The sequence below is a fragment of the Hylobates moloch genome, unplaced genomic scaffold, assembly GCF_009828535.3.
Source record: "Hylobates moloch isolate HMO894 unplaced genomic scaffold, HMol_V3 SCAFFOLD_15, whole genome shotgun sequence".
In the NCBI taxonomy this organism is placed as follows: domain Eukaryota; kingdom Metazoa; phylum Chordata; class Mammalia; order Primates; family Hylobatidae; genus Hylobates; species Hylobates moloch.
The window spans coordinates 11,657,224-11,684,425 of NW_026652290.1; the positions used below are offsets into that span (position 1 = coordinate 11,657,224).

Below are 27,202 nucleotides of genomic sequence, written 5' to 3' on the forward strand. Positions count from 1 at the left end.
CGTCTAGGAAGTGAGGAGCGTCTCTGCCCGGCCTCCCAGTCTGGGAAGTGAGGAGCGCCTCTGCCCGGCCGCCCCGTCTGGGAAGTGAGGAGCGCCTCTGCCCGGCCGCCCCTTCTGGGAAGTGAGGAGCGCCTCTGCCCGGCCGCCCCGTCTGGGAAGTGAGGAGCGCCTCTGCGTGGCCGCCCCGTCTGGGAAGTGAGGAGCGCCTCTACCCGGCCGCCCCGTCTGGGAAGTGAGGAGCGCCTCTGCCCGGCCGCCCCGTCTGGGAAGTGAGGAGCGCCTCTGCGCGGCCGCCCCTTCTGGGAAGTGAGGAGCGCCTCTGCCCGGCCACCCATCGTCTGGGATGTGCCTTCTGGAAGTGAGGACCCTCTGCGGCCCCCCTCCCGGAGGTGAGCTCGCCCGGCCCCCCTCTGGAAAGTGAGGACCCAAGTGAGGAGCGCCTCTGCCCGGCCACCCATTGTCTGGGATGTGAGGAGCGCCTCTGCCCGGCCGCCCCGTCCGGGAAGTGAGGAGCCCCTCTGCCCGGCCGCCACCCCATCTGGGAGGTGAGGAGCGTCTCTGCCCCGCCGCCCCGTCTGGGAAGTGAGGAGCACCTCTGCCTGGCCGCCCCGTCTGGGATGTAGGGAGCGCCTCTGCCCAGCCGCCCTGTCTGGAAAGTGAGGAGCACCTCTGCCTGGCCGCCCCGTCTGGGATGTGGGGAGCGCCTCTGCCCAGCCGCCCCGTCTGGGAGGTCTACCACAGAGGCCAGAAGCAATGTGGGGGCTGGATGTGGTGGCTCACGCCTGTAGTCCCAGTACTCTGGGAGGCCGAGGCGGGTTGATCACTTGAGGCTAGGAGTTTGAGACCAGCCTGGCCAACATGGCGAAACATATGAAAAATACAACTGACAAACCAACCAACCAATGAAGAGACAACAAAACAGGTCTACCCTGGAGTCATACTCTAATTTTTTCTATTTTCCTCCCTTTCTGATCCTTTATCCCACTTTCTTTTTCTTCCTCTTCCTTCTCCTTCTTCTTTGTCAAATAGAGGATTGAGTTATTATCATTGATCCATAAAAAAAAAAAAAGAAAATATTAGGTTTTTTAAAAAGGCATAAAAAGCCAAGCGAAATGTTTTTTAATATTTTTGCACACACACAAATAATACACATATTATATTGGTCAAAGTAGAGAACACCTGTCACAGTTGCACAGATGGCTACTGTAATGAGATCTATCTTACTAGTGTCCCTTCTATGACTTGGCTAAGTTTTGAAGATTTAAATGGACAGCAGATGCTGAAACACATCAAACTGAGTGGAGAATCAACAGCATTCTTTCTCACAACTACAGTTAAAATACTATACATCACAACAACTATGGTAAAAATGAGAGGAATGTGAATCAAAATAGTAAGGGTGTGTAAAGAAACTCTTAGAAAATTTAAAATAAAAGTGCCTACAAAATAACCCTGAAATAGAGGACAGAGTTTAGACAGGAAAATTCTCTCTGTGAGGCTATATTGTACTTAAATCAGAAGTTGGTTATTTTTGAAAAATCTTAACGCTTTCAGTTTTCAAGAAATTATAACCTGGCCAGGCGTGGTGGCTCATGCCTACAACCCCAGCATTTTGGGAGGCCAAGGTAGGAGCATCGTCTGAGACCAGCAGTTCAAGACCACCCTGAGCAACATAGCAAGACCCCATCTCTACAATATATATATAAAATAACTGTTATATTATGACGTATAATCTCAAACCAACAAAATTCTCCTTAAAAAATGTAAAACGTTAGAAAACAAACTTTGACCATGTAATCATGCCAATATTTTTTCTGAAATTTGCCATTTGCTAAATCTCAAACATTTTATTTCAGAGTCCCTCAGCATTAACCGGCTTATTTATTCATAATTCTGCCAGTATCCAGCAATTTTCCATCTTCTATAAATGAAAAAACTGCTTCAGGTGATGGCCAAGTCCAGATCTAATGTATGTAGCATTAGATGGAATGGTTACCCTAAAACCATCCGAGGAGCCTTCTCCCCTGCCTTCCTCTACTGTTGAGCCTAGCCAGCTCTAATGCTCCATCTCCCAGCCTCCTTTGCTACAGACCCAATTCTGATCAATTAGATGCAGGAAGAAGTCCTGAGAAGGACTTCTATACCCAATAAAATAAAAGCAAAGCCTCACTTATTACAATTTTTTTTTTTTTTAACTAAAGAAAGCCCTTCTTGCTCTTCACGTCCCTCCTCAGCTGACCAGGAAAAGCTTATGGTAAATAAACTACAGCAGCCATCTTATATTTTGCATGAGGCAAAACACATCAGGAAGAAAATGAACATGCCCTACATACTAGAGAGGAGGGGGAGGTGTCTGTCCTTGATGGCCCTGCAGAGCTCCTGCACAGCCCTGGACCACGTATCTCTAGGCTGGTAACTCCACCTTTTAAAGCCACAATCAGTTCAGTAAACTGCTACTTGAATCTATACCTGACCACTATGATTCTATGATACCTGCCCCCAATGGTTCCTTTATCTGTGCATGAAGATCATGACATTTCCATCAGATGGTTATTTTAAAGATCAAGTGAGATAATACATGTAAAGCTGTTTAGAAAAATAATTGAGCAACAAAAGCTCAATTAAGGTTAGCTTCTATTACTACAATATTTTCTAGAGATTACAGAAAAATGAGGTATTACTTGACTAGTACACGCTTTCAAAGCAAAAAGGTTCTTAAAACACCCTCTCATCTTTCAAATCTGAGGACTTTAATGAACTTAAGAATGAGACAGATATCATGATGAACATTTATAGAAAGCCAATGAATGGAACAACTTGTATTTATTTATCAAATCCTTAGAGACCCAACTTAGTATCTTTTTTTTTCTTTTTTGAGACGGAGTCTCGCTCTGTCGCCCAAGCTGGAGTGCAGTGGCGCAATCTCAGTTCACTGCAAGCTCTGCCTCCCGGGTTCACGCCATTCTCCTGCCTCAGCCTCCCGAGTAGCTGGGACTACAGGTGCCCGCCACCACACCCGGCTAATTTTTTTTTTTTTTTGTATCTTTAGTAGAGACGGGGTTTCACCATGTTAGCCAGGATGGTCCCAATCTCCTGACCTCGTGATCCACCCGCCTCGGCCTCCCAAAGTGCTGGGATTACAGGTGTGAGCCACTGCACCTGGCCTATTTATTTCTTTATGTATAGAGATGGGGTCTCACTATGTTGCTAAGGCTGGACTCTAACTCCTGAGCTTAAGCAATCCTCCCACCTCGGCCTCCCAAACTGCTAGGATTACAGGTGTGAGCCCATTACCATTACAACTAATAGTTTTTCAGTATGTTCCTAGACCCAGATACCTTTTAATTGCTATTTAAATTACAGTGGTATAAAAATCTTTTCCTGCTTGAAAGTTTGTTTACTTTTGCAGTTAAAACTTACAGTCAGTAGTAGTTAAATATACTACATTATATACAATATAATTTTCAGAAGTGAGCATATCAAGAAAAATGCCTAAAAGCTTACTGGTATGGCCTTACAATTGAAACTTTTCTTATTTAAACTCGAAATTCTTATGAACTTAAATGTGCCGAATATGAATAATGTGGAAAACCCAGTTGGTATTCAAAGAAAAATAAGACGCAGTCTCTTCCTGTACAAAAGCTCAGAGTTTACCAAGAAAAACAGTCTAGAAATGTTCACGAATTGATAAACTGAGAGAAATTATGCTTGAATACACAAAACTGAGCCTAGCGCATGTCAGGCACTCAATAAATAGTTGTTAAAATACTGACCTGGAAGGGTCAGGTTCATCTGCTTGAGGAAGAGAGCATATGAGCTGGATTAAATCTTAAAGGATAGAGAGATCTTCAGTGAATTAACATTGGGCAAAAGATTATACGAGAGACAAAATCACTTAAAGAGGAAGCAAGGCTGCAGGAAGGGGGAAATGAGTTGTCTGATGGGTGTATAGTATCAGTTTTGCAAGACGAAAAAGTTCTGGAGATTGCACAACAGTGTGACTATATTTAACACTATGGAATTGTACACTTAAAATGGTAAAGAGGGTACATTTATGTTATGTGGATTTTACCACAATTAAAAACTTTTTAAAAAGAATAACATAGCCGGGCGCGGTGGCTCACGCTTGTAATCCCAGCACTTTGGGAGGCCGAGGCGGGCGGATCACGAGGTCAGGAGATCAAGACCACGGTGAAACCCCGTCTCTACTAAAAATACAAAAAATTAGCCGGGCGTGGTGGTGGGCGCCTGTAGTCCCAGCTACTCGGAGAGGCTGAGGCAGGAGAATGGCGTGAACCCGGGAGGCGGAGCTTGCAGTGAGCCGAGATTGCGCCACTGCACTCCAGCCTGGGCGACACAGCGAGACTCCGTCTCAAAAAAAAAAAAAAAAAAAAAAAAAAGAATAACATAAAGATAAGAAAGCAAATAAGTACAGGGCAAATTAAACAAACTTCGACATAATTCAACATTGCTAAAACATGGGAATTTAGAGGGAGAAAAGGAGTGTCAAGTAGAAAAAAGTAGAAGAAATCTGAAAGGATACTGCTGGAAAGCACAGTCAACGAGGCCATACACGGGCGCTTTGGCTTAGACTGCTCACCCTTTATCTACATATCAAGGAGAAGCCATCAGATTTGTGAGCAGTGAAATGACATGATTATTTTAGAAAACTAACTCTGGGAGAAATATTTGTGATGAGCCGGAAAACAGGGCCACAGACGACAGGACAAAAGGCCAACTAGAAAGCTACTGAAATAGTCCAGGTCTAAAAGCAGCACTGGCTCTGAGAATGAAAAGAAAAGGAAGCATGAAGAGGAGCTGAATCCAAAGAGAACTGGGAGATGTCACTGGATTTTTACAATCAGTAGATCACCAATCACTTTCAGGATAGTACACAACAGGAAAAAAGAAGTTACAGAGTGAATAAGAAAGAACATTGGAAACACGCAGACTATTCCCTCTCAAGAGTTTTGGCACTAAAAAGAACAGAGGGGACTGCGCAGTAAGAATAAGCAAAACAAGGGAGAAATAACTGAGGTTTTGTGTTGTAAGGCATACTTCGTGTTGTTCTGTTTTTAGGACCAGAAGAAATGGAATGTGAGGGGAAGTGATATATACCACTCCTAGGCCTGGCCCATAAAAGCTTCCCATGTGACCCTCTGTGCTCACTCTTCCCCTGTAGGCCAGCTGAACATCAACACCCAGGGTGACCCTGGAGACCACTTACTGAAGATCCCAGAGGCTCCATCAGTCATGGAAAGGGCCACCCTACCATGATTGAATTGACACAGTGATAAATAAACTTCTATTTTGTAGAGCCACTGAGATTAAAAAAAGAAACAAAGGTGTTGTGAGTTGAGCATGGGCAGGAGCTAAGGGCATAAAACCCAGTGAAGAGATGAAAAGACAGATGCAGGCATACAGCTCACACTGTCATCCATGCTTATAACAAAATGGAAGTACCTTCTTCATTACATGTAAAGACATCCCAAAAAATTTTAAGCAGAACAATATTTATTTATTTATTTATTTATTTTTATTATTTTTTTTTTTTTTTTGAGACAGGGTCTCGCTCTGTCGCCCAGGCTGGAGTGCAGTGGCTCAATCTCGGCTCACTGCAAGCTCCACCTCCTGGGTTTCACACCATTCTCCTGCCTCAGCCTCTCCAAGTAGCTGGGACTACAGGCGCCCGCCACCACGCCCGGCTAATTTTTTGTATTTTTAGTAGAGACGGGGTTTCACTGTGGTCTCGATCTCCTGACCTCGTGATCCGCCCGCCTCGGCCTCCCAAAGTGCTGGGATTACAAGCGTGAGCCACCGCGCCCGGCCAAGCAGAACAATATTTATATGACCATTAACTGGAGAGCAGTTTCTGAAGTAGTTTCTTCTATCGTACTTCATCCATTTTGATTTCTAAAAATCTCTCCTATCTTTAAAAATTATTTTACATTACGACACGTGCAGTAATAGCTCACATCCCAGAACTCTGGCAAGATAAGGCAGGAAGGTCACTTGAGGCCAGGATTTCGAGACCAGCATGGAAAAGATAGCAAGAACCTTGTCTACAAAAAAAAATTTTTTTTTAATCAGCCAGACACAGCGGCGTGTGTCTATAATCCTAGCTACTCAGAGGCTGAGACAGGAGAGTTGCTTGAGCCCACGAGTTCAAGGCTGTAATGAGCAATGATCATGCCACTACACTTCAGCCTGCGTGACAGAGCAAGACCCCAACTCTAAATAAATAAATAAAAATTATTTTAAATTAACTACTGGAACCACTTTAGAAAGGCCCTAATTTCTCCGTTCAACTTCTACTTGGAAATATTCCTAAATTGCTCGGCATCCTATCAAATTAAGGCTGTTGAGAAAAGCAGTAGAATTCATTTAGACTCTGAGAAAAAGTAAATAGATGATGAACTTCAAATGTTTCATTTTAAGTGTTCTTTTACTCTCCTTTCTAAACCAATGTCTCCTAAAAAGCAAAAGCAAACTTTCTTATAAAAGTATGCTTGAGTTATTTGATACAGATATTCAATTTAATATTAACCTAACTTCCTTTAATAAGATATCGCCTTTTTGTACCTGTTAGGACTCCATGGTATGGTGGGAGTCATACTCATGTCTGGAAACAAAACCCCATTGTCCTTGATCCTGTCTAGTGCATAGTGCATTTCACAGAGGGGTAATCGATTTAATTGAAACTGAAGTTCAACCTGAAAGACAAAATGAATGTTTTAAAAACTGCATGAAAGCAAACATCAATGCTGGCAGCTCACTAGAATACTTTGGGAGGAATCTGTTTGGGACAATAAATGAATAATATTTGCTTTGTTCATTTATAACCAGGCACTGTAACAAGTACTTTACTATGGATTATCTCATTTAATAGTACCAATGATATATACTATTATTAACATCATTTTTCATATTAAGAAATTGACATATTTATAAGTTACCTAATCTCTAGTTAAGGCTACCTGACTCTACCATTCCCATGAAAATACTTACGCAAAAAATCAGAACGTGTGAAGTATCCAGTTGTGAGAGATGATTAGCCCTGATACTCTATCAATTTACAATTAATAAATAATGTTCACCAAGTTTTATGTTTAAAAAGAGAAAAGATTAGTCTTCCAGTTAAATATGGCAGACTGAAGACATAATTCTTCTTTTCATCTTTTCTTCCATTGCTGATTTAAAACTCTAATCAGAAAGCTCAATCTTGTAACAACACTGGAACATTCTAAATGTTACTTAAATTTAAAAGAATCACTTTTCTCTGGGAGTTACTACAGGTGCAATTTTCAACCCACCACTGTCGACTTCAAAGTCAGCTTTGCTTTTGTTTATGGCAGAAGAAAAACTAAACCAGAGGAAGACTATGAGCTGATAATGAGGCTACAGACCACTATGGTTAAACTGCAACCTTCAAACATACCTGTGTGTCACAGTCAGGCCGAAGATTAAGTTCTTCACAGCATTCCCTAGATAGCCTTAAAAATATATATTCCTTTGTTTTTTCTTCAATAGTAGCTTCATAAACCTTCTCTTTGGTTCCCTGGGTCTGTGCTAACTTCTGTTTAGGGACTGGTAATAAATAAACAGCATTGACTTTGGTCATCACCAGTCGTCCAGCCAAAGTATCTTCAGAAAGTGTTTCAGTAAGCTTAAAGCGACCAAAAAGTTGTCCATTCTGAGCATACTTTGCACCTCCAGAAACACCAGTGAGCATGAAGCTTGCCAGAATCTGCAATTGCACTTTAAGGTTGAACCTAAACCAGAAGTAGAAAACTAGTTTGAATAGTTTACATCAAAAATATATAAAAACTAGAAGAGTGAAACAAAGTAAATCAAATATAAACATACCAAAAATTAAACCATTATATCAATTCCACTTCATTGAGCTAAAAACTGTATTTTTCTGCCTTTAATACAAGCTGGAAACAACAACAAAAAAAAAAATTTTTTTTTTTTTTTTTTGAGACGGAGTCTCACTGTATCGGAGTACAGTGGCACGATCTTGGCTCACTGCAACTTTTGCCTCCCGGGTTCAAGAATTCTCCTGCCTCAGCCTCCCGAGTAGCTGGGATTACAGGTGCCCACCACACCCGGCTAATTTTTGTATTTTTAGTAGAGACAGGGTTTTGACATGTTGGCCAGGCTGGTCTCAAGCTCTTGATCTCAGGTGATCCACCCACCTCTGCCTCCCAAAGTGCTGGGATTACAGATGTGAGCCACCGTGCCTGGTCAACAAAACTTTTTTTTAAGTGAATAAACTCCCATGTAAGTTACATAAAGATACATACTAAGTTGTGTTGAAGAATATGCACATTCAAAAAACACCTGAGTATTTAAAATGAAACTAAATGTTGTTTTTTAAGTAACATGAAATATTATATACTAATTAATATAAAAGTCTGTTTGAACACACCACTGGGACAATAAAGACTTTAAAATCATCTGGAACCAGAAGGAAACACATTGCATTGAAAATTACACTGCACTTTAAGCCAATTGCTTTCCAAGTAGATCTTACCAGCAGATTCTAGCCATAAAATGTCTCTTTCAATAATGTTAATGAACAACATTTAAAATAAATTTTCATTCATGGCTACATGGAGGCAGGTCTCATGCAGGAATTACGGAAAGAGAAGTTAAGGCCTATCTTATCAGACAATGGTTGGTATACTCCCTCACACTTCCATGTGTGCACATGAGTATGAGAGAGTATGTGTAAAGGCAGTACAGAGAATCAAGATTAATTTACACAGTCAAGAAATATGGAGCCAGACATGGTGGCTCATGCCTGTAATCCTAGCACTATGGGAGGCTAAGGCGGGCAGATCACCTGAGGTTGGGAGTTCAAGACCAGCCTGGCCAACATGGTGAAACCCTGCATCTACTAAAAATACAAAAATTAGCCAGGTGTGGTGGCGGGCACCTGTAATCCCAGCTACTCAGGAGGCTGAGGCAAGAAAATCACTTGAACCGAGGAGGTGGAGGTTGCAGTGAGCCAATTATCACACCACTGCACTCCAGCCTGGGCAACAGAGTGAGACTCTGTCCCCAAATTTAAAAAAAAAAGAGAAATACAAAGTGAAAGAAAGATGTAAACTAATTAACAGTTCTTTGCTGTTCTGAAATGGTGCTGTAAGAGGTAAGACAACATGGTAAGAAATGGTGGCGACATTTTCTCCTTTTTCTTAGGTTTGTCTTAGTCTGTTTTGTGTTGCTGTAACAGAATACCTGAGACTGGGTAATTTATAAAGAACAGAGATTTATTTCTCACAGTTCTGGAGACTAGAAAGTCTAAGATCAAGGGGCTGGCATATGGTGATGGTCTTCAGGCTGCATCATCCCATGGCAGAAGGGCATGAAAGTGTGAGCAAAAGCAATGGCAAGAGAGGACTGAATTCACTCTTCTAACATCCCACTCTCATGAAAAGGAGCCCATTCCTGTATAATCACATTATCCACTCATGAGGGTGGAATCCTCATGGCCTAATCACCTTTTAAGAGTCCCACCTCTTAATACTGTCCCAATAGCAATTACATTTCAACATTAGTTTTAGAGGGGACATTCAAACTACAGCATTCTGCCCATAGCCTCCAAATGCATGTTCTTCTCACATACAAAATACATTCATTCCATCCCAACAGCCCCTAAAAGTTTTAACTCTTTCCAGGATCAACTCAAAAGTCCAAGTCCAGAGTGTCAACTAAATCAGATATGGATAAGACTCAAGGCACAATTCATCCTGATTCAGATTCCTCTCCAGTTGTGCCTGTGAAATTAACGAGTTACATGCTTCCAAAATACAATGGTGGGACAAGCACAGGATAAACACTCCCATTCCCAAAGGGAAAACTAGGCAAGAAGAAAGGAATAAGTGGTTCCAAGTAAGTCCAAAATCCAAAAGGGAAAACAACATTAAGTCTTAAAGCTGAAGAATAATCTCCTTTGCTTCCACATCCCGCATCCTGACACACTGGAACAGCAGTTGGGCGCCCAAGGCCTCAGGCAGCCCTGCTTCTTTGGCTTTGCTGGGCTCAGTCCCCCAAAAAGCTCTCACAGATTGAAAGTCTTATATAGCTTTCCCAGACGAGAGCTGCATAATGCTGACCCTTCAGTTCTAGGGTCTCAGGATCTAGCCCACTCCCAGGGCTCCATTAAGCACTGTCCTAGTGGGGGCTCTGCACAGTGGCTCTGCCTCTGCAACAAGTCTCTGCCTGGGCCCTCAGGCTGTCCAATACATCCTTTGAAGTCTATGTGGAGTGACCATTCTGGCCAACCTGGTGAAACCCCATCTCTACTATAAATACAAAAATTAGCTGGGCGTGGTGGCGGGCGCCTGTAGTCCCGGCTACTTGGGAGGCTGAGGCAAAAGAATTGCTTGAATCCGGGAGTCAGAGATTGCAGTGAGCTGCGATTGCGCCACTGCACTCCAGCCTGGGCAACAGAGCAAGATTCTGTCTCAAAAATAAATAAATAAATAAATAGAACAGGAGGCCAGGCATGGGGGCTCATACCTGTAATCCCAGCACTTTGGGAGGCCGAGGTGGGAAGATCACTTGAGGTCAGGAGTTCAAGACCAGCCTAGCCAACATAGTGAAACCCTGTCTCTACTAAAAACACAAAAATTACCTGGGCATGGTGGCCCAGCCTGTAGTCCGTAGCTACTCGGGAGGCTGAGGAAGGATAATCACTTGAACCCAGGAGGTGGAGGCTGCAGTGACCTGAGACAGCACCACCGCACTCCAGCCTTAGTGACAGAGTGAGACTCCATCTCAAAAAAAAAAAAAAAAAACAGGAACCCTTACTTATTTCATGCTTTCTCAAATGAAGTTAAAATTTTACTTTCCTTTTACTACCTATATAATATGCAGAGTTTAGGGGTCATTAAAACTTTCTTAGAGGGAGGAGATTACTTATAGTGCAAGAAATTCTTGGTTCACAAAGGACCTCTTTTTGCTAAGATGATGTACAGTTTTCTTATCTTTTTTTTTTTCACTATACAATCAATGTCTTCTTCCTTTGAACTCCCTCTTCCAAGGACTTATGTATGGTAATACTCTCCTAGTTTTCTTCCTACCTCTCCCAGCTGCTCTCCATCTCCCATCTAAGCACCAACTACTTTCTATAAGCTCCAGCCTGCCTTCCTTCTACTCTGTAAGTTCTTGCTAGGTCACCCTCTCCCAGATCTCCCAGCTCACGGCTGTAAATCCAACTGTCAAATGGACACTTTTGGTTATATGCCCTTTAAACTCAGTATATACAAAACTGACTACCTGACCTCCCCAGTGTGACCCAACCCAATCTTCCCATGTTTTTAACAACTTAGAAAACGGCACTATCATCCACATAGGTATCCAAGCCAACCAAAAATCAAGTCATCCTTGACCCTGCCTCTCTCACCAACCTTCATTCACGCATCACAGAATCACTACACCCTGTTACTTCCTCATGGCCCTGTTAGTTCCCCTCCTTCCTAATTCATCTGCATCCCAACATTTTTAACTTGGATTACTATAATAGACTTCTAACATGACTTCTTGTCTCAAATCTGTTCTCCACACCCCGATCAGAGGATCTCTGAAAAATGCAAATCTGGTAAGTAGCTTTCTATAGCTCTGAGGACAGAGTTTCTCTCTCATTTACCCTGTCCCCACCACACAAGCACCCTCCATTGCAACTATAATAATCAACTGGCAGCTCCCCAAAACTCTATGCTCTTATTCTCACATTCTGTTTCCTTTAACCAAATACTTTTGTCCTCCTTTGTTTTTTTTTGAGATGGAGTTTCGCTCTTGTTGCCCCAGCTGGAGTTCAATGGCCCCATCTTGGCTCACTGCAACCTCCACCTCCCGGGGTCAAGCGATTCTCCTGCTTCAGCCTCCTGAGTAGCTGAGATTACAGGCACCCACCACCACACCAGGCTAACTTTTTGTATTTTTAGCAGAGACAGGGTTTCACCATGTTGGCCAGGCTGGTCTCGAACTCCTGAACTCAGGTGGTCCACCCACCTCGGCCTCCCAAAGTGCTGGGATTACAGGTGTGAGCCACCATGCCCAGCTTTGTCCTACCTCTAAACCTGACAAATCTTACCTGTTTTTCAAAGTTCAACCTACATTCCATCTGCTCTAGAAAGCAGATGTGAGCCCCTCCTTGACTACCCTCCTTTTCTCCACTAAGGTGGGAAAGTGCCTCTTCCATGGGGCCCTTGTGCATTCCTCCAGTGCAGTGCTGATCACATTTTATTATAACCCTGTATTTATGGGTCTGCCTCCCCTACTGGATTACAAACTTTTGGGGGACGAGGAAACATATTTCGCTTGCCTTAGAAATCAGCAGTGACTAGCATAGAACCTAACACCTTCAATATTCAATAAATTTTGTTCATTGAATTAATTTTATGTTTTTCTAATAATCTGATTTTTTCCCAAGCACCATATTCCCACTTTAGCCACTTTATATTATTTCCTAACATATTCTTGAAATCCTGTCATATATTTCTCAACTATCTTAGGCCATATATATTTTTTAATAGTTTTTTTGTTTTGTTTTTGTACTTTTGTACTAATTTTTGTACTTTTTGTAGAGATGGGGTCTCGCCATGTTGCCAAGGCTGGTCTCAAACTCCTGAGCTCAAAAAGACCTGCCCACCTGGGCCTCCCAAAGTGCTAAGATCATAGGTGTGAGCCACTGCACCCAGGCCTTAGGACATATATTAAAGTTTCACTCATGTCTATTTGAGAATCACCATCCCAAAACACTTGATCACAATTTAGCAGGCATGAAAAGTTAATCTCACAGTTTAGAGCAACAAGAGAATCCTCTTGTGACATTGGTTGTGTCTTGTAACAAAATTCTTGAGGTAGAGGCACCAGAGGTGCTAAGAAATAAAATAAAAGTCCTAAGAAATGCAGTTTTTCCCACAGAAAATTCATCACATGTTCAAGTTGCAGACATTACAGACTTCCTAGTAGAGGTTATAGCTACTAATAATTAATTTGTATAAAAGATTAACAGGCTAAAACTAAAATTATGTTAGTAATCTTAAATATTAAAATATGTACTTTTTGAAATTTAGTAACTCAGAAATACCTAAACTAGAAAATATATCCTACAATTAAGAAAGATATTTCTTAATAAGAAGAAAAACCATCTTTCCACTGTTGCATGCTGCATTTTAAAATCAACCTTAAAGTTTACATAATCCCTAACCTTTTAGGGAATGGCAGAATTACAGCCGACTGAATACTCAATAGATTTAAAAAGATACTTCTATGCTAATGAGAAATATGGCTCTATTAACCTTAGCAACAATTCCATCTCTTGAGTGCAACTTTCAAAAAATTTCAAACCTATATAGTGTTTTCATTTCATGTGATTTCTGACTATATGAACAATAAAAATCAAACAAAGTAATAAAACAATCCCTGAGTTTACTAAAGCAGAGTGAGGTGTCACCAATAGAAGCAGCACCCATCTAATGATGAAATGTGCACCCCACACCCATCTAACGATGAAATGTGCACCCCACACTAGGCCTGTCACCAACAGAAGCAGCACCCATCTAACGACGAAATGCGCACCCCACACTAGGCCTGTCACAATAGAAGCAGCACCCATCTAATGATAAAATGTGCACCCCACACTAGGCCTGTCATGCCAGCTGTTAGCACTGAGAAGCCAGGCACGATGACCCGATGAGGCATGCACAGTTTAATGGACACAACAGCTTCAGCTAAAGTACATTTCCTTTGAAAATGTATCTCTTAAAATCAAACAGATTTCACTTCAAAGTAGAATCATTAGTGAACACACACCAACATGTGACTGAGGATAAGAGAAGTAAAACAAATCTCAAAAGAAAAGCATTTTCTAAAACTTGAAATGTAGTATTATCTTTATCACGTACACACATCTCACACTAAAACAACCTAAGAAGAAATTTCTGGACTGCTTTGAAAAAAATAATCCTTTAAAAAAAAAAAAAAGCTAGATTATTTAATCCAGCCTCAAACCAAAATGTATTTTATCTAATCTTGAGAGCCTTTTTTCAATCTACTTTCTAGGAAGAAATGCTAAAATGACCATGTAAAAGGCATTCTGATGGGATCTTGCTCTGTCGCCCAGGCTGGAGTGCGCTGGTGCGATCACAGCTCACTGCAGCCTCAAATTCATGGGTTCAAATGATCCTCCTGCCTCAGTCTCTTGCAACCCTTACCATCAAAATGTAAGAAACTAGTATGAAGCCCCTTGATAATACTTTCGTGATTAGAAATATTCTGCTTTGGCCAGGCGCGGTAGCTCGCGCCTGTAATCCCAGCACTTTGGTAGGCCGAGGCGGGTGGATCACCTGAGGTCAGGAGTTCAAGACTAGCCCGGCCAACATGGTGAAACCCCATCTCAACCAAAAATACAAAATTAGCTGGGCATGGTGACACTTGCCTGTAATCCCAGCTACTCAGAAGGCTGAGGCAGGAGAATCGCTTGAACCCGGGAGGCGGAGGTTCTGGTGAGCGAGATTGCACCATTGCACTCCAGCCTGGGCAACAAGAGCGAAACTCGATTTAAAAAAAAAAAAAGAAAGAAAGAAAAGAAAAGAAAAAAAGAAATATTCTGCTTAAACTGTCAAAGTTCACAGAGGACTGATACATTCCAGGACCTTGGGAAATAACCTACTAATTGTGTGGCAGATCTGACCACAATGTCACAAAGAGGCAAACTTCAATGTCTTCAGAACACACTTATTATTGTCAATACATATCCAAGTCATTTAGACAGACGAGTCTATATAAGCATACCATTGTCCCCTACCTTTACATTGGGTCTCAAACCACAACAAAACATTCTTCATGATTCTAATGGTGACTTGGGTTTGCTCTGATGACTGGTATTGATTGAACAGACAAGCAAAATGGCCCAGTCAGATACACTAGAGCACAGCCCAAAGATGTGCCCAAAGCCAACCTTCAGACTGTTTCTGTATAGCCCTTAACTGACAGTGGATTTTACAAAAACAAAAAAAGAAGAAGAAATGCAACCAGGCCTGTGTGAAATTCTCAAAGCCTAAAATATTTATTATCTGACCCTTTACAGAAAAAGTTACTGAGCCCTGCACTACACCATAGCTTAGTAACTGCATAGACAACTCCCCAAAATTTTTAAAAATATATCTTAGTTATTTTATTTATACTTAAAGAATTAACAATCAAATGTAAATTAAATTCAAGGCAACATTAAAATGCATATAAATATTAAGTTTAAAGAGTGAAGAAGAAAACAAAATACTCTTTTAAGCAACATATGAAACTCTGTCAGACTTTTGAAAATCATCACAATCTATGTCTACTTGCTTATAGATGCATTCTGAGAACTCTATCTAATTACTATAGGATCTGTTTCTTTGTTTGTGTCCCAATTCTGCACTGCACTTCACTAACATTTATAGGCCTGCCAAATTCAGAAATTTAATTTACCAGCCTTCATATCCAGGGTTACCTTTAGGTGACAGTATCACCAGAAATTCCAGAATTCTCTAGCACAGTAACTACTTGTCACATGTTAGGTAGGTCGCAATAAATTATCAGTTATATCTTGAAGATCCTTCAAAACTCCTGTGTAGTTGTATACAGAACACATCAGTAGTGATCCGGCTGATTTACATTCAGTTTGTAAATAACCCTATTTGAGTCAATAAATATGATATAACTTTAAAGATTAAAAAAACAGAAAGCTCAGAAGTTCCTATAAAAACACTCTACACTATCTTACCACTGCCTTACCACAATCTCTTCTTTTCATACCTAAGGGCTTTTTTATACCATGAGCAGCAAGTGTTGCCACTAATGATGTACCACTTTCCTTTAAATTTTTTTAATTATAAGAGCAATATATGGTCATTATAGAACATTTCAAAAGTCTAGAAAACTATTACAACATAAAAATCACCTGTTAGTCCACCAACCAGAACATTTTGCTTTAATTCTTTCCAACATTTTTATACACAAATACATACACGTATGTGTATAAGCATCTATAAAAAATTAGAATGGCAATAAGGTATTATAACTAGCATATTTTCTTCCCTAATATTATATCATGAGCATCATCACTGCATTAAAAATTCTTCAAGAACATAATTTCAAGTTGTATAACATTCAATCATATAGCTATATCATAATTAACTTATTCTTCACTACTCTTTGAAAGACATGTGTCCAAACATCTTTGACTCTGATTATTGCTTATGATCCCCCATAAGTGGAATTTCCACACCAAAAGATTCAAACTTAAGGTCCTTGATACAAACTGCCAAACAGCTCTCCAGATAGATCACACAAACTGGGCCGGGGCGGTGGCTCATGCCTGTAATCCCAGCACCCTGGGAGGCCAGGGCGGGTGGATCACTTGAGCCCAGGAGTTCCAGATCTTCCCTGGGCAACGTGGCAAAACCCCATTTCTACAAAAACTACAAAATGAAGCCGGTGTGGTGATGCACACCTGCAGTCTCAGCCACTCAACGTCTCCAGTTAGGCTGGAGAGGATCACCCCAGCCCGGGAGATTGAGGCTGCAGTGAGCCAAAACCGTGCCACTGCATTCCAGCCTCAGTGACAGAGTGAGACCCTGTGTCAAAATAGTAATAATTTTTTTTAAAAAGATCACACCCACTTAGTTTGCCATCAGTGCTAATATTTTTAAGGCCCTCTCATACTGGCTTTGAAAGCCTTTGCAAGGTACTCATAGAGTGTACTTTCAACTATTCAGTTTCTCTTTTTTTTTTTTTTTTTTTTTTTTTGAAACAGGGTCTCTCTTTCTCTCACCCAGGCAGTGATGTAATCACAGCTCACTGAAGCCTAGACCTCCTGGGCTCAAGCGATTCTCCCACCTCAGCCCTCAAGCTGACACACATCATGCCTGATTATTTAACCTTTTGTAGAGATGAGGTCTCACTATGTTGCCCAGGCTGGTCTCAAACTCTTGAGCACAAGCATTCCATCCACCTCAGCCTCCCAAAGTGCTACAATTACAGGTGTGAGCCACCATGCCCAGCCTTAGTTACTTGATCAGTATTTAACCTCTACAGTTTTGTAGGGTTTCTCCTTTTTTTTTCCATTCAGACAAGTTTCCGCTTTTAAAATATTATTTTGAATATAATAATACTAAGCTTTTTGGGCTTCACGTGCACATTCTAAAGTAATGGAATGATTTATAAACCTTAATAAAATATTAAACAAATAAAAGTTAATATATAATTTTTTCTGAATTCCTACTATGATACTAAAAATAGTCTCCAGGATTCTGGTAAGCTATTAAATTCTATTTAATCCCAATATTTATGATTTATCATGGTGTTCATTCCTAAGAAAAAGGAATCCATGATAATATAAATAATATAGATGATATAACTCACTGTCCTTCTTACAACAGACACAACTGATAAAAGCCTTTTAAGAGACCATCAATGGGCCAGGATTTAAAGTCTTAGAGTAATGAAAAATATATTCCATCTGACTTTGTAAATTTTACATGTATTTAATTTGAAATTAGGTATTTTCAAAAGTTAGATCATAACTAATCTATAAACAGGGTGACCAAAATATCTCTAAGTTTTCACTTTCTTTTCCTTTCTGAATATACTCTTAATGAGTGTTCAGTATTTATTAATAATACTAATGATAAGGAACCATAAGGCATCCTGGAGAAGAAAAATATGCTGGTTCAGCTGTATTTAAAAGTAAAACTACCTATAAAAATGTATTCAGGCCTCATAATTGTGGTTCAGTTTTTAAGGCTTGTCTCTAGTTTATCTAAAATATATTAACAGAAAGCTACTACCAAATACAACTATTTCACTAACATCTTCACTCACTCTAACTTTCTTTTCTGAGATTATTTTTCCTAAAATAATTCAAATAAGCTTTTGATTTAAGCACTTGGTCTTAACCTGTGGCATATGGATAAAATGTAAAATATATTAACGTATTTATAAACTGCTATAAAGCTGTTTTATCAACCTGTTTTCCTGAAAATCAAAATAATTTCATTCTTAAAACAACTTTTCAAAATATGTGGTCTCTTTCAGTTGTTGTATATCTGTTCAACAAATATTCATTCAGTGCTTGCTATGACTACCATTGACTGAAAGCTTCTTAAGAGCAGGAACCACAGATTTATACTCCCGGCATGTGGCAAAGAGCTTGTCCCCTAATAGATGTTTAGTAAGGTCTTACAGAAATGAACTATGTGCTAAATAACAGGGATACCATGGTGAGCATGAGACAGTTCTTGCCTTAAGAAGCTCATATTTCCTTTAAAGATAGAATACAATTATTGAATAACAACCATTTACTACCTGTCTTCACTTAGGCACACTTTCATTTTAAAGATTAAAAATACCATCCAAAGGGGAGATTTTTTGTTTTAAAGTGTTTCTAAAGTAACTTACTTGCTGATTTCTTTATACTGGGCTATCTCCTCAATATAAAGAAGGTCATGTAACCGTGACTGATAGTTGCTCTTGGTCAATGATTTGTCTAAAACGGACTGGGTAAATAGCTGGTCAGCAGAGAGGGGAATTTGGTATCTGATAAGAAGGCTCTTCTCCAAATCAGTAGTTTCATTAGGTTCAAAATCTATAATAGTCTTAGAGGAAGAATCCCAACGTTTAGCTGTGGTTACTAGCTGCTGTTTTGCATGCATCAGGTATTCGAGATCTAAATGGAAACAAAAAACACATTTATAAAGAAAAAGAACATTAAAATTTTTAAATAACATTAAAATTCTTAAATATATTACATATTTTTGTATGAGAATTGTATATGCTAGAGCTGAAATTCTTAAAAACAAAACAATGCAAATACCCATTGACTATTTCCCTCATATCAAAAAACAAAACAAAACAAAATAACATTAGTATAAATCCATGTTTTAAAAAAAACTTTTTATCAGGCTAGGACATACTAGAAATTATTAACATTTTTAAAATACGGATTAACATTTAGAACTTAACTCTTCAGTCAAAAGAAATTTGAATATGCGTGAAAAAGATATGATAAATTCTTCGTAGGTTTTATCAGATGATAATCACTTTCTCTTCCTACTACCAATACCCATCCCATTATAGAAAGAGAAGATCAAAAACTGTAAAAGGTTAAATCTTTTCTTGTGTGATAAAGCACAATGAAACTACAGTATCTTTAAGTCAACTTACTATAAACAAAAATCTTTTAGAAAATATTAATGTAAAACACTGCCAAGTCCTTATTAAAATGCAGTACAATGCCATTCAAATGTCACTTCCAAAAAATCCAGGTTAGCCTCCATTAAATTATACTGTAAGTAGGGCACAATGTCAAAACAAATGACTGTTCAAGTTCTGACATACCAGGAGAAAAAAAATAGCACAATATCAGCACAAGATGAAATCCATAGTAACATAAACTCTGAGCACTGGGTTGGCTCACTCTGTATGTAGTGCATATTACTTTTCTATTGAGTGAAACATACATATACCTAAAAAAGCAAACTTAACCAAAAGAAAAAAACGTAACCTTACTGATACATTACACCAAGATTTTGACATAACATAAGTGGAAAGACGGTTTCACAACTCAGATTGAAATTTTTGGAAGAAACAATTAAAAGTTAGACAAAGATCAGTCTCCAAAGTACAAATTATCCTAAACTATCTTTGAAATGACAACATAACGCATAATTGCCATGTCTTTTTTAGTGAGAGATTTGGCAACATTTAAATGTTACATATATATATTATAAACATGAACCTAGTCATTCACCAAGATTAATGTCTCAATAGTGGCAAATAGCTTATCCAGATAATCTTAATAATTTCTAACCTTTGCTCCTTGAAAAGGCATTTTTACATGCCAGTTTTATTTCTCAAAGGACAACACAAATACCATTATAACCATCAAATGTGAAGATGGTCTGCTTATTAAAAACTTGCACTTTAAAAATACTCTGGACTGGGGCTGTGCACAGTAGCTCCCGCCTGTAACCCCAACACGTTGAGAGGTCAAGGCAGGAGGATCGCTTGAAGTCAGGAGTTCAAGACTAGATTGAACAACATAGTGAGACCCTGTCTCTAAAAAAATATAAAAATAAAAACATATGATAAAATTAACTATCATTAAAAAAAATACTCTGGATTGATGGTCTGTTTTTGCAATAGCCTCACAAGCAGAAGTTTCCTAATGTACACTAACCACATTTTCTTCCTAAATCACTTTGACAGCCAGGCACGGTAGCTCACACCTATAATCCTGGTACTTTAGGAAGCTGAGGCGGGAGGATCACATGAGGTCAGGAGTTCCAGATGTCTCTACTGAAAATACAAAAATTGCAGGGCGCAGTGGCTGAAACCTGTAATCCTAGCAGTTTGAGAGGCTGAGGCGGGTGGATTATCTGAGCTCAGGGGTTCAGGACCAGCCTGAGCAACACGGTGAAACCTAGTGTCTACTAAAATACAAAAAATTAGCCGGGCGTGGTGGTGGGCGCCTGTAGTCCCAGCTACTCGGGAGGCTGAGGCTGAAGAATGGCATGAACCTGGAAGGCGGAGCTTGCAGTGAGCGGAGATCGCGCCACTGCACTCCAGCCTGGGTGACAGAGCGAGACTTCATCTCAAAAAAAAAAAAAAAATTTAGCCGGGCATGGTGGCGTGTGCGTGTAATCCCAGCTACTCAAGAGACTGAGGCAGGAGAATCACTTGAACCCAGGAGGCAGAGGATGCAGTGAGCCAAGATTGCGCCACTGCACTCCAGCCTGGCGACACAGCCAGACTCCGTCTCAAAAAATAAATAAATAAATAAATACTAAACTCTACATAATAGTAAGGAATCTATTCAGTATGTAGTTTTTAAAGGAGGTATAACTACTCTTTGGTGGTGGGGAGATTATATTTCATAATTTTACTTTACATTTCACTTTAATAAAATTAATTCAGACTATGCCTAGATTACTATTATGTTCATATACTTTATTTAAAAAGTCACTAGTTATTCCTAACTCATGTTTAAGTAGCTGAGACAAGAACAAATCTAAAATGACAGAGCTTTCCCTAGAAAATGCTTTTTGAATCACCTACCTAATATACAAACAAAATGCAGAAAGCTTTTCTACTCTGGGTTAACAGCATTCAGGCTTTTGGGGAAAAGTGGCATGAGCAATAGCAGTATTTGTTTTTCTCATTATCTGTATAGTACCCTGATTCCCACCTTGATTTTATGAAACTCTTAAATGCTTGTATCAAAATATCACACATACTTCATAAATGTATACAACTATTATGTATCCATAAAAATTAAAAATTAAATGTTAAGTGTCTTTAGCAGGCAGCACAGTAATTTCAAAACAATTCTCCAACAATGCTAAATTTTATTCCATTTGCTTTTTTTAATGACTTTAAACACAGTGCAGGGGAAACGAAAACTAGGGGAGCAAAAAGAATCTTGAAAAAAAATCCACACATTCCAGCAACAAAAAGCCTACAAACTACTGATCTAAGTCTTTAACTCAGATGTCAAAAATGAACTATGGCCAGTGACTACTACTAAAGATATGGTATGCAAAACCAATTTCTGTTTCCCTACTTCATCTGAATGAGTCAAACTTCCAGCTCCATTCCTCTCACTTGTACAAAGAAACTTACTAAATTGATTTAATGACCCATCTAACTTACAGTGCTTAAAGGTCACCTCGTAAATAGAGGAAGGAGGTGGGTCCCTTATGGGGACACTGGGCATGACTCCTACTGGGGCTCTTTGTCATCTCTACCTACAGCACATGCGTACCTGCTAACACCTCAGCACTCAGGGCAGCCTGAGCCAGTGCATCTTTGGCATGCATTTTCTTCAGCCTAGATTAGGCTAAAGTGAAAAACACCGGAAAGTTGAGAAGTGGCTGGGCGCAGTGGCTCATGCCTGTAATCCCAGCACTTTGGGAGGCCAAGGAAGGCAGATCACCTGAGGTCAGGAGTTCAAGACCAGCCTAGTCAACATGGCGAAACCCCATCTCTACTAAAAATACAAAAAAAATTAGCCAGGAATGATAGCTCGTGCCTGTAGTCCCAGCTACTCCGGAGGCTGAGGCAGGAGAACTGCTTGAACCCAGGAGGCGGAGGTTGCAGTGAACCAACATTGCACCACTGTACTCCAGCCTGGGTGACAGAGCAAGACTCAGTATCAAAAAAAAAAAAAAACACAAAAAGATGAGAAGTGAGCAGGTTAGGATCAATATTCATAAAACCATTTAGGAATTTAACTTTAACAGTGACTTATTAACCAATTCCTACAATAGTAAATCTCAAAGCAAACCTGACAGAAATTACAGACCTATGGAATGTGTTACCCTGAGATGTGCTAGGCAAAAACTATAAACAGATTTTAATAGAAATCCATGCGAAAAAGTTAAAGATAATTAGAATACACCTAATCTTTTGAAGATAACATAGTCTTTTGAAGGGGTTCCGCTATCAAAAATAGAATTCAAGGTTGAAATAACTACTCTAACACAAGATACATTTCCCAACTTCCCTTGGCCTTTTGACCCTGAGAATAGCAGTGCTTGCATTTCACCCACATCTTTACTATTCTAATAAAGCATCCAAAGGGTGGGTTTGTTTCGTCTTGAAGTATATAGTACAGCAGACTTGAAAAATACCTTTAATAGGACCTGGAGGGTAGATAAGAAGAAAATAAGGGGTAGGGAAATAGAGTCTTCTAAGTACCCAGCACAAGGGTTGACATATAAGAGGCAGGCAATAAATGGGTGTTAAATATGGAATTTATTAAAACCTGCTATATTTATCTACGACTTAGAAAATGAGATGAAATGCTTCCTAACTCCAAAATCAGATACCACACTCTTCCTTAGAAAATATTTTGGTATGTGGCTTTATAAATCTTGACTGCCCAAATTAACAATAAAATAAAATCCCACAGTAATCCCAAACTACTGCTTCAGTGATCCATTTCTATATCCTTTCTTCACCCAAACTGCCACATGGAAGCAAGGTGAATCTCTCTCAGCTTGCCCATGTTAACTGTCCCTATTTCTCTCTCTGAAAGAGGCTAACAAAAAGTTAAAACAGCAGAGTAAGAGCATTAAGAAATACCTCATGCTTTTTACATGCTTCTATTCAGTTTCTTTTATTGACAAACTATTTAAGTCTATGTTTCTATTACTTTTCTGATCACGTAACAGTATGTAGATATATAATATGTTCTTAACTTACCAACAACTTTGGTATTTGGGAATACTTTCTAAGATAGACTAAATTTTAATGCTAATGTTAACATAGATAGCTAGACTCAAACTAGAGAAATAAATGATATCAAGTTTCCATATTTAACTACAAGAGTTCATTTTCAACATGTTGCTTCCAGATATTCAAAACAGAATTCCAAATCAATTTTGCCAAACAAAAATTTTCCATTAATCAAGTTGTGGTATAAACCATAAGAATGCAGTCTGTTTTCTAAATAGGGGATAACTCGCTAGCTTCCTTCCTTTGCAGATGCCTTTGCCACATATTTTTGAAAAGCCTATCCTTAGTCCAAAAGCTTTTTTAGTATATAGTGTCTTTTTCTGAACCTGAATCTCCTCAACAAGGGAAAAAAAAAAACTAGAAAAAGCAAAGCTAAAGTCACTCATATTTCCTAAAGAGTTTTCAGGATTGCCAAAATGACTAGAGAAAAAAATATTTGTTCATGGCCTACAAATAGAAAAGGTCTGGATGCTTTAGGTATAGTGACAGTAATATTTAAAAAAAAAAAAAAAGAAACCCAAAACCTATGTTTATTTTCCTCCAATTCAAATTTGAATTAACTAAAGTAGGATTTTTAGTTCAATACTGAACAATGAACTAGAGAAATATAAACATTTGCTATATAACTCGATTTTAAGTTTCAATGAGTAATACACTAACATAACTAAGTTACATGAACATATCAGTTTGACAGACACTGAGAGCCAACGATTAACTGAGCTACACTGTGATTCTCTAAGAGGGAAATAATGCATGCTGCATTTCTAAACTTATTTGTATATGGAATTCTACACCTTAGGTGTTATTATTTTTAGTGGAACACAATTTAGAAAATGCTAAGCTAATAGCCTAGCATGGTCCAAATTTATAAACTTATGCAAGAGAAATATGGTTCCAGCATTCATTTAAGGACAAAAACTTGCTTAAAAATAATGAACACCCAATCAAGTGGAAAATGCAATAAATATTTCCCACTGAGAAGGAGTAATCTCTAAAAAAAACAAACATACTGGCCAGGCACGGTAGCTCATGCCTATAATCTCAGCACTCTAGGAGGCTGAGGTAGAAGGATCACTTGAGCCTAGGACTTCGAGACCAGCCTGAGCAACACAGTGAGACCGTGTCCCTACAAAAAAAGAAAACTTTTTAAATTAGCCAGGCATGGTGGTATGCACTGATAGTCTCAACTGCTTAGGAGTCTGAGGTGGGAAGATCACTTGAGCCTAGGAGTTCAAGGCTGCAGTGAGCTATAATCGTACCACTGCACTCCAGCCTGGGCAACAGAGCAAGACTCTGTCTCTAAATAAATAAATAGAGATATTTCCCATTCAAATTCCAGTTTCACAGAATCACTAAGTTTCCTTGTGTATGCAAAAACCAAATTATATTATAATATTTTCAAAACTGTATGGAAATATGACAGATCCCAGACCTAATTCAATTCCCAATTGCATTTGGCCAACTTATACCTGGAATGACACTTTTCTCCTAATTCCAGGCCAAGGAAGATCCAATGATGGACTGGCTGAGGCTGAAGATCAAATTACCCAGGCTGTCAGATTGTCACCAATTTAACAAAGTAGTTATCTTGCTCTCAATGTCTCTGAATGTTGTCCACACAAGTATTCCAGGAAAAGATACAAAATAGGACACTGCCATTTTACATTTTATTGTCTCAGAACATTTTATAAAATTGTAATTTCACATAAACAAATTGTTTGCTCATAAACATATTTTCTGCTGACATGGACTCTCCCATGATAATCAAAAACACTAACTGTAATAGTACTGAGATAAAAGCAAGAAACAAATATTACACTACTTATATTCTGCTTTCATTTCTTTACAATTCTGTTAGGACTCTCCACATAATCACAATGAAACAAATGTAGTCACGCAATAAAAATTTCAAGAATTAACAAAATGGTAAGATATTCAATGACATCAATTTTAAGGGTGGGAAGTTATCAAAGAACTAAAAATTAGCATAAGTCATTATGCTGATGACCAAAAAAAGCCCAATATCATCTAGCTTGCCTAAAACCTAGATCTAAGTTTTCCTTTCCCCAACTTTCAAAATCTTACATAAGAAAATGCATTTTGTAGATTTCATACTGTTTGTTATTTCTCCTTTGTCTTTAAACAAATTTCACTATGTGAAATCATTTTAATGTTTCCAAATTAGTCCAAGAAAATGCTTAAGTTTTTTCAATTATTTTCTATCACATAACTACTTAAAAGTAAAATCTTAAAAAGAAAAAAGGCAAAGACATCAAACTACAAAGAAGTCACTAAAAAAAGGATATGGTATTATTAAAAAAGAGGAGGATATCCTCATCTGTATAGATCCCCTCTACCACATCTGAATGAAATGTAAAACTTAAAACATTTTCAAACTAATATATTAGAAACATCAGAAAGGAGACCCTTTGTTTCTTCCAGCTACCAGGCTCAAAACATCAATCATCTTGGAAAACTACGCTCTCAACTCCTACAATGTGTTCTGTTGCCAAGATCTGCAGGCACTGTGGCCTCAAGGGCTCTCTGCTTTTTAAGTCCTCTGCTTGCACCCTAGTCTGAGTCCTCATTTTAAAAAACAAAAACAAAGAAACAAAAAAAACCCAATTCTTCTCTTTTCCTACTTTCTTCCTTTTGTGTATAAGCCAGAAATTATCCTAATCAAGGCTAATTATAAACATAGTAGCTACTATTAACTAAACATCTACTACGAGCCAGATGTCATACGAGGCTTCAGGTTCTCACAATGATCTAGGACAGATATTACTAGCCCCATTTTACAGATGTTTCCCCGTGAAGGCCAGAGAAGTTGAGTACTCTGCCCAGGCTCACACAGGCAATAAGTCGAAAATCAGGATTCAAATCCTATTCTATTTGACTCTGATTTTTGTCCACTGCTCTTCTCCAACTAGAAAAGTAACACATATCTGAGGCAGAAGTAGTCAAAGTACTTTTACTCTTCTCAAGCCTATGAAAGTGCCCTGAGCTCCTTTTCATCACCACCTTCTCTAATTATCACGTTTTAATAGTATCATTCTTTTACATTTTACTGCATTTAACATTTTATATTATTAATTAAATATTTTATTAACTAATAAGAATTCTTGACAGCACTTACAAACATTTCTATGGGTAAAGGAGTCTGAGTTATAAGCCACTAATCTACAAGCAAATTTCTAAAATACAACCTACATGTAAGCCAAGAACATCCTTTACAGTTATATTTGAGAGTAGGAAATGTTATGTTGGTCTCTCTTTATGACTTAAATCTCTTTATGATTTAAAAAGGATGCTGCTTAGTGGTTCTCAAGGTCTGGTCTCTAAAAGCAACTTACTAGTTCAGGGGTAGGCAAACTACAACACAGAAGTCAAATGCAGCCATTGTTTTTGAAAATAAAGTTTTATTGGACCACAGTCACACCCATTTGCTTATGCATTGTCTATGGCTGCTTTCTCATTACAACGCAGAGCTGAGTAGTTGCAACAGAGATCACCTGACCTGCAACAGCTAAAATATTAACTGTCTGGCCCTCTGCAGAAAGAATTTGCCAAATACTATGCTAATGTATGTAAGCCAAATACTTCGTTTTTATTTTATCAACTACCATATCTATTTAGCTATGGAAATTAATTTATTCTGATTCCAAAGAGTACTGAAAAGATGACAAAAATACATACTACAGAATAAAAACAAGTAAAAGGGATCAAAGTCACTGGGAAACAAAGGTAAAGTGAAGTCTGGGTAATATTAGCACACATAGAAGAAGATGTCACCTAACTGTTAAATTTGGGTACCATCATTGTTTCAACCTTACTAGAGCTAAAGTAAAGAGGAAGACAGACCAATTTCACCTTTTCACTATGTGAAAAAAAAAATAAAATTCTAGCA

At 38.9% G+C, this 27,202-nt stretch overlaps 1 protein-coding gene across 3 annotated transcripts in view; it reads right to left on the reverse strand.

The window, feature by feature from the left end:
• HELZ (helicase with zinc finger) overlaps nucleotides 1–27,202 on the reverse strand; it is a 176,704-nt gene that overhangs the window by 91,528 nt on the left and 57,974 nt on the right. For all 3 annotated transcript variants that reach the window (XM_032179047.2, XM_032179045.1, XM_032179046.2), the window contains 3 exons: nucleotides 18,457–18,724; nucleotides 7,439–7,772; nucleotides 6,583–6,713 (listed from right to left, as the gene is read on the reverse strand). In XM_032179047.2, coding sequence (XP_032034938.1) covers nucleotides 6,583–6,713; nucleotides 7,439–7,772; nucleotides 18,457–18,724 — 733 coding nt within the window. The remainder of the gene's footprint in view (nucleotides 1–6,582; nucleotides 6,714–7,438; nucleotides 7,773–18,456; nucleotides 18,725–27,202) is intronic.